At 47.7% G+C, this 12,218-nt stretch overlaps 1 protein-coding gene across 1 annotated transcript in view; it reads right to left on the bottom strand.

Annotated features, from left to right (window-relative positions):
- sh3bp5lb (SH3-binding domain protein 5-like, b) overlaps positions 1-7,112 on the bottom strand; it is a 28,949-nt gene extending 21,837 nt beyond the window's left edge. The window contains exons 1-3 of the mRNA XM_055877341.1: positions 6,493-7,112; positions 6,071-6,133; positions 5,062-5,190 (exon numbers count right to left, since the gene is read on the bottom strand). Coding sequence (XP_055733316.1) covers positions 5,062-5,190; positions 6,071-6,133; positions 6,493-6,741 — 441 coding nt within the window. The 5' untranslated portion in view covers positions 6,742-7,112. The remainder of the gene's footprint in view (positions 1-5,061; positions 5,191-6,070; positions 6,134-6,492) is intronic.
- Positions 7,113-12,218: the final 5,106 nt, after the last annotated feature.

Below are 12,218 nucleotides of genomic sequence, written 5' to 3'. Positions count from 1 at the left end.
GTGGGTAAAAAGTCAACGGGTGTGAATACTTTCTGAAGACACTGTAGACCTTCCTAACACTGATCACACGGTGCCAGTCTCCTTAAGCATAGACACAGACACAGACATAGCTAAATGTCCTACCGATCCTAGTGTCTTCTCCTTTTCTCTGTTGCATTTCATAGCATTGGCCGTGAGGTTGGTTGCTGCTAACCAGATCACATTTCCAATCCATGATTTGCTTATATTGGTTTCAATTAGATCCCTGAGGGTTACACTAAAAGATTTCCATTAGTTCTATTACAGTTTGGAAAATACCCTTCACAATGCTGATTAAACATGGACTCGTGCCCCGTTTCACCAAGGGACCTCAGACTGGGGTGAAAAGTTCACCTTCCAAAGGTCCAATGTTTTACGTAATCAATAAGGATGATTCATTAGGCGGCTTCATGTACTACGCTTATAACAACAACTTGGGAGGTTAAATTCATATAAGAATCTTAATGAAAACATTTTTTTTTTTTTTACATATTCATGTGTGTGGATTAAGTTATGCAAATATACAGTGCCTTCGGATAGTATTCAGACCCCTTGACATCTTGTTATGTTATTATATATTATAGTTATCTTATTCTAAAATGGATGAAATACATTTCTAAAAAGTCCCCAGTAATATACACACACAATACCCCATCATGACAAAGCGAAAACAGTTTTGAAAATTTTAGCAAATTTATTAAAATCAGAAATACCATATTTACATAAGTATTCACACCCTTTGCTATGAGACTCCAAATTGAGCTCAGGTTTATTCGGTTTCCAGTGATCAACCTTGAGATGTTTCTACAACTTGATTGGAGTTCACCTGTGGTAAAATCAATTGATTGGACATGATTTGGAAAGCCACACACCTGTCTATATCAGGTCCCACAGTTGACAGTGCACGTCGGAGCGAAAACCAAGCCATGAGGTCGAAGGAATTGTCCGTAGAGCTCCAAGACAGGATTTTGTCGAGGCACAGATGTGGGGAAGGGTACCAAAAAATGTCTGCAGCATTGAAGGTCCCCAAGAACACAGTGGCCTCCATCATTCTTAAATGGTAGAAGTTTGGAACCACCAAGACTCTTCCTAAAGCTGGCTGCCCGGCCAAACTGAGCAATCGGGGGAGAAGAGCCTTGGTCAGGGAGGTGAACAAGAATATGATGGTCGCTCTGACAGAGCTCCTTTGGAGATGGTTGTCCTACTGGAGGGTTCTCCCATCTCTGCAGCACTCCACCAATCACATCTTTATGGTAGAGTGGCCAGATGGCAACCACTCCTAGAGTAAAAGGCACACTTGGAGTTTGCTCGCTTGGAGTTTGCCAAAAGGCACCTAAAGACTCTCAGACCATGAGAAACAAGATTCTCTGGTCTGATGAAACCAAGATTGAACTCTTTGGCCTGAATACCAAGCATCACATCTGGAGGAAACCAGGCACAATCCCTACAGTGAAGCATGGTGATGGCAGAATCATGCTGTGGGGATGTTTTTCAGCGGCAGGGACTGGGACACTAGTCAGGATCGAGGCAAAGATAAACGGAGAAAAGTACAGAGAGATCCTTGATGAAAACCTGCTCCAGAGCGCTCAGGACCTCAGACCGGGGTGAAGGTTCACCTTCCAACAGGACAACAACCCAAAGCACACAGCCAAGACAATGCAGGAGTGGCTTCAGGACAAGTCTCTGAATGTCCTTGAGTGGTCCAGCCAGAGCCCGGACTTGAACATCTCTGGAGAGACCTGAAAATAGCTCTGCAGCAACGCCCCCATCCAACCTGACAGAGCTTGAGAGGATCTGCAGAGAAGAATGGGAGAAACTCCCCAAATACAGGTGTGCCAAGCTTGTAGTGTCATACCCAAGAAGACTCGAGGCTGTGTGCAGGGGTACAGGCTAGTTGAAGTAATCTGAACATGTAGGTGGGGGCGACATGACTATGCATAGGTAACAAACAAACAGCGAGTAGCAGCAGTGTACAATGGGGGGTGGGGGGGGGGTGGGGGGTAGAAGCAGTCTAATGGTTTGGGGGTGTTGAGGAGCCTTTTGGTCTTGGACTTGGCGCTCCGATAACGCTTGCCGTGAGGTAGCAGAGAGAACAGTCTATGACTGGGGTGACTGGAGTCTCTGACAATTTTATGGGCTTTCCTCTGACACCGCCTACTATATACAGTTGAAGTCGGAAGTTTACATACACCTTAGCCAAATACATTTAAACTCAGTTTTTCACAATTCCTGACATTTAATCCTAGTAAAAATGCCCTGTCTTAGGTCAGTTAGGATCACAATTTTATTTTAAGAATGTGAAATGTCAGAATAATAGTAGAGATAATTATTTCTTTCATCACATTCCCAGTGGGTCAGAAGTTTACATACACTCAATTAGTATTTGGTAGCATTGCCTTTAAATTGTTTAACTTGGGTCAAACGTTTTGAGTAGCCTTCCACAAGCTTCCCACAATAAGTTGGGTGAATTTTTGGCCCATTCCTCCTGACAGAGCTGGTTTAACTGAGTCAGGTTTGTAGGCCTCCTTGCTCACACACCCTTTTTCAGTTCTGCCCACAAAGTTTCTATAGGATTGAGGTCAGGGCTTTGTGATGGCCACTCCAATACCTTGACTTTGTCGTCCTTAAGCGATTTTGCCACAAATTTGGAAGTATGCTTGGGGTCATTGTCCATTTGGACGTGTTGTCTCCTACTCTTACCACCTGGGGGCGGCCCGTCAGGAAATCCAGGATCCAGTTGCAGAGGGAGGTGTTCAGTCCCAGAGTCCTTAGCTTAGTGATGAGCTTCGTGGGCACTATGGTGTTGAACACTGAGCTGTAGTCAATGAACAGCATTCTCACATAGGTGTTCCTTTTGTCCAGGTGAGAAAGGGCAGTGTAGAGTGAGATTGCGTCATCTGTGGATCTGTTGGGGCGGTATGCGAATTGGAGTGGGTCTAGGGTGTCTGGGAGGATGCTTTTGATGTGAGCCATGATCAGCCTTTCAAAGCTACCGATGTGAGTGCCACGGGACGGTAATCATTTATGCAGGTTACCTTCACTTCCTTGGCACAGGGACTATGGTGGTCTGCTTGAAAAATGTAGGTATTACAGACTCGGTCAGGGAGAGGTTGAAAATGTCAGTGAAGACACTTGCCAGTTGGTCCGCGCATACTTTGAGTACACGTCCTGGTAATCGGTCTGCAGCTTTGTGAATGTTGACCTGTTTAAAGGTTTTGTTCACATCAGCGACCGAGAGCATTATCACACAGTCATCCAGAACAGCTGGTGCTCTCGTGCATGCTTCAGTGTTGCTTGCCTCGAAGCGAGCATAAAAGGCTCAACTGGTAGGCTCGCGTCACTGGGCAGATCGCGTCTGGGTTTCCCTTTGTGGTCAGTAACAGTTTTCAAGTCCTGCCACATCAGACGAGCGTCAGAGCCGGTGTAGTAGGTTTCAATCTTAATCCTGTATTGATGCTTTGCTTGTTTGATGGTTAGTCTGAGGGCATAGCAGGATTTCTTATAAGGGTCCGGATTAGTCTCCCACTCCTTGAAAGCAGCAGCTCTAGCCTTTAGCTCGATGCGGATGTTGCCTGTAATCCATGGCTTCTGGTTAGGATATGTACGTACAGTCACTGTGGGGACGATGTCATCGATGCACTTATTGATGAAGCTGATGACTGAGATGGTGTATTCCTCAATGCCAGTGGATGAATCCCGGAACATATTCCAGTCTGTGCTAGCAGAACAGTCCTGTAGTGTAGCATCCACCTCATCTGACCACTTCCGTATTGAGCGAGTCACTGTTACTTCCTGCTTTAGTTTTTGCTTGTAAGCAGGAGGATATAATTTGTCAGATTTGCCAAATGGAGGGTCTCTGTGTGTGGAGTAAAAGTGGTCTAGGATTTTCCCCCCCCTGGTTGCATATGTGACATGCTGGTAAAAATTTGGCAAAACTGACTTAAGTTTGCCTGTATTAAAGGCCCCGGCCACTAGGAGCGCCGCTTCTGGGTGAGCATTTTCTTCTTTGCTTATGGCCTTATAGAGTTGGTTGAGAGCGGTCTTAGTGCCAGCTTCGTTTTGTGGTGGTAAATATATGGCTACGAATAATACAAAATGAGAACTCTCTTGGTAGATAATGTGGTCTGCAGCTTATCATCCGGTACTGTACCTCAGGCGAGCAATACCGAGACTTCTTTAAATATTAGACATCGCGCACCAGCTGTTATTGACAAAAAGACACACACCCCCACCCTTTGCCTTACCAGACGTAGCGTCTCTGTTCTGCCGGCGAATGGAAAATCCCACTAGCTCTATATTGTTCGTATTTTCGTTCAGACACTTCTCTGTGAAACATAAGATGTTACAGTTTTTAATGTCCCGTTGGTAGGATCATCTTAAATCGTAGGTCATCAATGTTATTTTCCAATGATTGCGCGTTAGCAAGAAGAATGGAAGGCACTGGGAGTTTACTCGCTCGCCTCCGGATTCTCAGAAGGATCCCCGATCTGCGTCCCCTTTTCCGGCTTCTTTTCTTCACGCAAAAGACATGGCTCTGGGCCTGTTCCCGTGAAAGCAGGATATCCTTCTCGTTGGACTCGTTAAATCAAAATATTTCTTCCAGTCCGTGGTGAGTAATCGCTTTTCTGAAGTCCAGAAGTTATTTTCGGTCATAAGAGACGGTAGCGGCAACATTACGTACACAATAAGTTAAAAAATAAAGTTACACAAAACGCTAAAAAAATTAAATGGCACAATTGGTTGGGATAATGTAAAATGTCAGCCATGTTCTTCTACGCCATTTTCCAAAAAAAATGTTTTTTGCTTTGTCATTATGTGGTACTGTGTGTAGATTGAGGGGGGGGGGGCAATTTAATCAATTTGAGAACAAGGCTGTAACCTTGTAACAATATATACTTTCCAAAGGCACTGTAGGTTGACAGAGGCTGGGTAACTAAATGGCTATTTTGCCACACCAGAGATATTAAAAACCTTTCGATGAGCACCCACAAACCACTCAAAACACAAATCCAGTCCGACACACAACCCCACATAAACACCAACCTCTTTGGCTAGTCTGCGGGCTTCGTAGTAGGGCCTGGCCTTCTCAATGCAGGTCCCTACCTGGGTGCCCTGAGCATTGAGCTTCCTGGCTGAGTCAGTGAGGATCCTCCGGTAGCTGGACCTAGCATCCTGAAGGAGAGAGAAACATTCCCCAGTTAGCTATTCCCCATAGCTCAGTACTGTAATTGATAGGCTACCATCAAATGATATCACTCCAATAACATCCTCAAGAGGTCTTCACAATAGACCTTGAGGCAAGGGAAGTAAGTCATCTCCTGCACACTGCTTCTCTGACCTCTGCTCAATTACAACATGTGAAAAGGTAAACCTTTACATTACTGTGTGCAGTGAATTAACAGTGTGTTGACGAGGACCTTGCGGCTTAGTGAGACCTGAATCACATGACATTATCTATGTCAACACCAAGAGAAAGAGTGACTAGGCTAAACCCCAAGAAAGACAGCTCATAAAGTATAGCACTAGCATACACTGGGTATAACAAACGTTCCCTTTTTCCCTGTCGGGGCATGTCGAAAGGCCCATGTTGACTCCAACGCTTCCCACAGTTGTGTCAAGTTGGCTGGATGTCCTTTGGGTGGTGGACCATTCTTGAAATAAAAACGGGAAACTGTTAAGCGTGAAAAACCCAGCAGCGTTGCAGTTCTTGTATGTGTGGCCTTCTGAATGGCATAAACAACCCATGTCTCTATTGTCTCAAGGCTTAAAAATCATTCTTTAACCTTTCGCCTTCCCTTTATCTACACTGATTGAAGTGTCGATAACATCAATAAGGGATCATAGCTTTCAGCTGGATTCACCTGGTCAGTCGGTCATGGAAAGAGCAGGTGTTCTTAATGTTTTATATACTCAGTGTATATGACTATCAGTCATACAGACACCGTGCCGTGTTGGGTTGTGTGGCTGATAAGTCTGTTCTGGGACAAATAGGCCTAGTCTCCCCAGACATGTTAGATTTGATTCTGGGCTAGCTGACAAAGAGCTCACTCACATCCAGTTGCAGTTCCAACTTGTTGATTTCATCACTGGCCTGATTGAGGTGCTCCAGCTCCTCCTGAGAGAGAAAAAAAAGGTAAAGGTTTAGTATTGGGACTGACCTTCATCACAATAAGAGAGAATGTTTCATATTGGGTTTGGCCTGGCTATAATCTTCATTACAATAATTATGAAAGAAATCCCTGTGAAATTGTGGAAGCCATTTGCAATGCAGATTTGGGATTTAAATTGCATTTAAGCTAAATGATGCAATACTGACATTCAGTTTGCCTATGGTTATTTACAGCTAATGTAGCTATATTGACAGTGGAATATAAGCAGTATTGGAGCATGGGTTTGCAATGAAAAACATGAAAGAAGTCAGATACTGTACAGGCCGTTGTACTACAGACACGTTCATTAAAAGTCTAAACTTGCCTGAATTCTAGGGTCCAATTCCTCTTCATATTTGCCTTCTTCATTAGCAGCCTCAATCTTTTTCCCAGTGACACCATCAACCTCACATTCTGTTTTCATCTTGTCCAGAGTGTTTTCTTTCCCTCCTCCTTCTCTCAGGATGCTGTTGTCCCCATCCTCAGCCTCTTCGCCGGGGGTCTCCTCGCGTATGTCCGACGGTTCGGGACCCCCAGAACCGAATGACCTTTCAAGCGAGCTCTCTGGTTCCATTTGTGGCCGACTGTGTTTTGGGGTTCGCTCGCCCAGAGGCGAAGCGTCAATTTATGCAAATCGTATAAATGTGAAAATACGTGCTACGTGCACCACATGTCGGAAATTCACGTTTGCAATGAGCAACTATTCCTAGCTAAACTAGCAGCTAGGTCTCTGTTGTTAGCTAGCTAAATGCTGTAATCAAGCCATTGCTTTAATTGGCTGGCTAACTAGCTAAGGTTAGCTAGCTATTAGCTGGTATCGCGCTGAATTTACAGGTACGTGGCTATCTAGCTCAAAATACAGCTCCATTTACGCCAGATTACGTCATTACAAGATCTGTTCTGTAGTTTGAACCAGTACAATTACTTTTGACAAACCGGTCCTTCTGACATCTTGTGAAATCAGCAAAAAAAACATAAGATTGAAGGCATTAAACATTCATGTGGCTGTCAAACAAGCTTTGTATCAATCGCCTGCCCTGTGGTGTCGAATGTATCAGCTGTGGACATTTTTTTTTAGAAATGGTTTCATTGATATGTTTGATTTAATCATATTATACAGTATTTTTATTTATTTTTACATTGGGAAAACATTAAATAGCAGACGTGCATGTTAAATCCCCACATTTTTATGTATGGCTCTTCTGCAATTACTGAACCTTTATATAACTGGGCAAGTCAGTTAAGAACAAATTCTTATTTACAATGACGGCCTACACCGGCCAAACGCAGACGGCACCATATGGATCTCCCATATCACTGCCGGTTGTGATACAGCATGGAATTGAACCAGAGTGTCTGTAGATAAGCTTCATAGTACAAAGATGCAGTGCCTTAGACCACTGCGCCACTCGGGAGCCCATTCAAGGAAATTCATACAACTCATGTCTGAAAGGTTTGCTGGTAATGCATAAAATTACAGGTATTGTCATACATTTCTTCATATCATTTTATTTGCCCACCAACCCAAAAAGAGACAATGGACAATATCAACAACAAAAACAGAAACAAAGCACTTGCAGTTGCTTACTCCATTTTGTCTTTCCCAATACCAGTCCCTGTAGCCTGGATACCAGTCTTTCCTAGCCAACTCCTTATGGAAAAATATAATTTAATGTACAAAAATATATATATATATATATCTCATTATTCCTCTCTTGATCCCTCTCTCATGCCCCTTCTGTTTTCCTCTCTTGATCCCTCTCTCATGCCCCTTTGTTATCAAGTGTGACTCTTCTGTCGTTTCCAGAACCTCTTGACTTCGCTGTGTCCCTGCGGGGGAAACCACAATCACTCTGTGAGCCACGTTCTGCCACACCAGACAACCCAGGCCCTGGAGAACAGATACAGACAGAGAGAGAGTGGGTGTTAAAAGTGATAAGACAGAGCCTGCGCCTCAAAATAGCACTATATAGTGCACTACTTTTGACCAGGGAGGTCAGACATATTTCTGCATGTTAGGCTAATAATGGTAATGGAATTCTAACATTTGTTGATCTACAACCCGTTTTAATAGTTCAAAACGTCAGAGGATGGGTAGAAGACGGTAGCCAGGCTAATTCATTTAAGAGTATGTTTTATTATGCATGGTTAATCCCTGCTCCCCACAAGAAAGCAGCAGTAATGTCTCTTGAGCTGGAGCTGGAGCCAACGTCATAGGTTAGAATTACACCTCAGACCTCAAGTTCCTCCCTTGTTTCATTACAATAACGTTCATTGGTGAGTTCATTGACAGCCAGCGAGAGAGAGAGAGAGTGAGAGAAAATAAAACAACAAGATATCTGACCTGAGCAATGTCCCTTAACACCTCAAAGTCAGCCCGGGAGAGGAACTGGTTATACAGCAATCCTGAGATGGACAGATTGATAGAGAGGTAGAGAGGAGCGAGAGGTACAGTAGAGAGGAGCGAGACACACAGAAAGAATGAATCGGACGCAGGTAGCTGGCAGATAACATCAATACTCTTTCACTCTATTCCAGTTTACAGCACATCTGAGAGCAGGGGTTACAACTCACAACACACATAAAAACACAGCCTGTATTGACTGAGTGTTATCCTACAGGGACAGGCCCCCTTATGTCAGTCATAACCCTACTGGGGGAAGAAAATGAAGCCCAAAGAAATCAATCAGCTTTGTAAGTCCTCAGGGAGTAGCTAGAGATCCCTTGGACAATGCAGGAGAAAATACAGGCCTGGGGCCTGTATTTAGAAAGTGCCTCAGAGTAGAGAGTCAGGATTTTTTATGGATCAAAGTGAGACTTAGGTGGTGGGCGTGGCCATTGGCACTAGCAAGAGCAGTGTACGGGCTTCTCTTTTCTTTCTGGTGATTGTAAATTCTCAAAGATTATCTTATTAAAATATATATATATAGGTTCATTATCTTTCTACTTTATATCTGGTTTTAGTCGTTTAAGTTTACAATGAAAATGAAAACATTTTCATTATTTTCCTTAATAAATAATTTACATTTACACCCTAGTTGGCCCGAAAAAACACTAAGGTTGCCAAGACACAGGAAAAAATATATATATTTTAGATCACAATGAATAGTATTGTAACGGCGGTCCTCCTCCTCTTCGACCGAAAAGGAGGAGTATTGAGGGAACCAAGGCGCAGCGAAGTTTGAACACATATTTATTTAAACGAAAACACGAACTTGATTAAACTAACAAAACAACAAACGGTGTAGACAGACCTAAACGACGAACTTACATAAAACAAGTAGAACGCATGAATAGGACAATTAGACTACACAAACCGAACAAACCGTAACAGTCCCGTATGGTGCAAACAATTACACAGACACGGAAAACAATCACCCACCACGAACACTGTGACAACGCCTACCTAAATATGACTCTTAATTAGAGGAACGCCAAACACCTGCCTCTACTTAAGAGCCATACCAGGCAACCCAAAACCAACACAGAAACAGAAAACATAGAATGCCCACCCAACCTCACGTCCTGACCAACTAACACACATAACAAACTAACATAAATAGGTCAGGAACGTGACATAACCCCCCCCATAAGGTGCGAACTCCGGGCGCACCAGCACAAAGTCTAGGGGAGGGTCTGGGTGGGCATCTAACCACGGTGGTGGCTCAGGCTCCGGGCGAGGTCCCCACCCCACCATAGTCAATCCCATCCTCCATCTACCCCTAAAAATGTCCACCCATATCCCACAAAATCCTCTTTGTAACATCCATGATAGGGACAGCACCAGGACAGAGGAATAAATCAAGACAGAGGGATAGATAAGAATAAAGAGGTAGATCAAGAAAGAGAGGGAGATCATAATGGAGGGGCAACTCCGGACTGAAAGGCAGCTCCGGACAGAGAGACAGCTCTGGACTGAGGGGCAGTTCTGGGTATATAACCATTTCTGGCTGAAGGGCAGCTCCTGGCTGACTGACGAATCTGGACGCTCATGGCAGGCTGACGGCTCTCGGCGCTCATGGCTGGCCGACGGCTCTCGACGCTCATGGCAGGCCGACGGCTCTCGACGCTCATGGCAGGCCGACGGCTCTCGACGCTCATGGCAGGCCGACGGCTCTCGACGCTCATGGCAGGCCGACGGCTCTCGACGCTCATGGCAGGCCGACGGCTCTCGACGCTCATGGCAGGCCGACGGCTCTCGACGCTCATGGCAGGCCGACGGCTCTCGACGCTCATGGCAGGCCGACGGCTCTCGACGCTCATGGCAGGCCGACGGCTCTCGACGCTCATGGCAGGCCGACGGCTCTCGACGCTCATGGCAGGCCGACGGCTCTCGACGCTCATGGCAGGCCGACGGCTCTCGACGCTCATGGCAGGCCGACGGCTCTCGACGCTCATGGCAGGCCGACGGCTCTCGACGCTCATGGCAGGCCGACGGCTCTCGACGCTCATGGCAGGCCGACGGCTCTCGACGCTCATGGCAGGCCGACGGCTCTCGACGCTCATGGCAGGCCGACGGCTCTCGACGCTCATGGCAGGCCGACGGCTCTCGACGCTCATGGCAGGCCGACGGCTCTCGACGCTCATGGCAGGCCGACGGCTCTCGACGCTCATGGCAGGCCGACGGCTCTCGACGCTCATGGCAGGCCGACGGCTCTCGACGCTCATGGCAGGCCGACGGCTCTCGACGCTCATGGCAGGCCGACGGCTCTGGCAGATCCTGTCTGGTTGGCGGCTCTGGCAGATCCTGTCTGGTTGGCGGCTCTGGCAGATCCTGTCTGGTTGGCGGCTCTGGCAGATCCTGTCTGGTTGGCGGCTCTGGCAGATCCTGTCTGGTTGGCGGCTCTGGCAGATCCTGTCTGGTTGGCGGCTCTGGCTGATCCTGTCTGGTTGGCGGCTCTGGCGGATCCTGTCTGGTTGGCGGCTCTGGCGGATCCTGTCTGGTTGGCGGCTCTGGCGGATCCTGTCTGGTTGGCGGCTCTGGCGGATCCTGTCTGACGGGCGGCTCTGGCGGATCCTGTCTGACGGGCGGCTCTAGCGGCTCATGGCAGACGGGCGGCTTTGCAGGCTCATGGCAGACGGGCGGCTTTGCAGGCTCATGGCAGACGGGCGGCTTTGCAGGCTCATGGCAGACGGGCGGCTTTGCAGGCTCATGGCAGACGGGCGGCTTTGCAGGCTCATGGCAGACGGGCGGCTTTGCAGGCTCATGGCAGACCGATGGCTCAGACGGCGCTGGGGAGACGGATGGCTCAGACGGCGCTGGGGAGACGGATGGCTCAGACGGCGCTGGGGAGACGGATGGCTCAGACGGCGCTGGGGAGACGGATGGCTCAGATGGCGCTGGGGAGACGGATGGCTCAGATGGCGCTGGGGAGACGGATGGCTCAGATGGCGCTGGGGAGACGGATGGCTCAGATGGCGCTGGGGAGACGGATGGCTCAGATGGCGCTGGGGAGACGGATGGCTCAGATGGCGCTGGTGAGACGGATGGCTCTAGCCGGATAAGGCGCACTGTAGACCTGGTGCGTGGTGCCGGAACTGGAGGCACCGGGCTAAGGACACGCACCTTCATACTAGTGCGGGGAGCAGGGACAGGGCACACTGTACTCTCAAAGCCCACTCTATACCTGGTGCGTGGTACCGGCACTGGTGACACCGGGCTGAGGACAAGCACATCAGGATTAGTAGAGGGAGAAGATACAGTGTGTACAGGGCTCTGGAGACGCACAGGAGGCTTAGTGCGTGGTGCCGGAACTGGAGGCACCGAACTGGATACGTGCGTGGAGGAGGAACTGGGCTCAGGAGACGCACTGGTAGCCTAGTGCGTAGTGTAGGCACTGTAGGTACTAGGCTGGGGCGGGGAGGTGGCGCCGGAAATACCGGACCGTGCAGGCTTACTGGCTCTCTTGAGCATTGAGCCTGCCCAACCTTACCTGGTTGAATGCTCCCGGTTGCCCGACCAGTGCGGGGAGGTGGAATAACCCGCACCGGCCTATGTAGGCGAACCGAGGAAACCATGCTGAAGGCAGGTGCCATGTATGCCGGCCCGAG

This window comes from Salvelinus fontinalis, chromosome 22, assembly GCF_029448725.1.
Source record: "Salvelinus fontinalis isolate EN_2023a chromosome 22, ASM2944872v1, whole genome shotgun sequence".
NCBI classification, from domain to species: domain Eukaryota; kingdom Metazoa; phylum Chordata; class Actinopteri; order Salmoniformes; family Salmonidae; genus Salvelinus; species Salvelinus fontinalis.
This window is presented reverse-complemented; position numbering and strand designations above follow the sequence as displayed.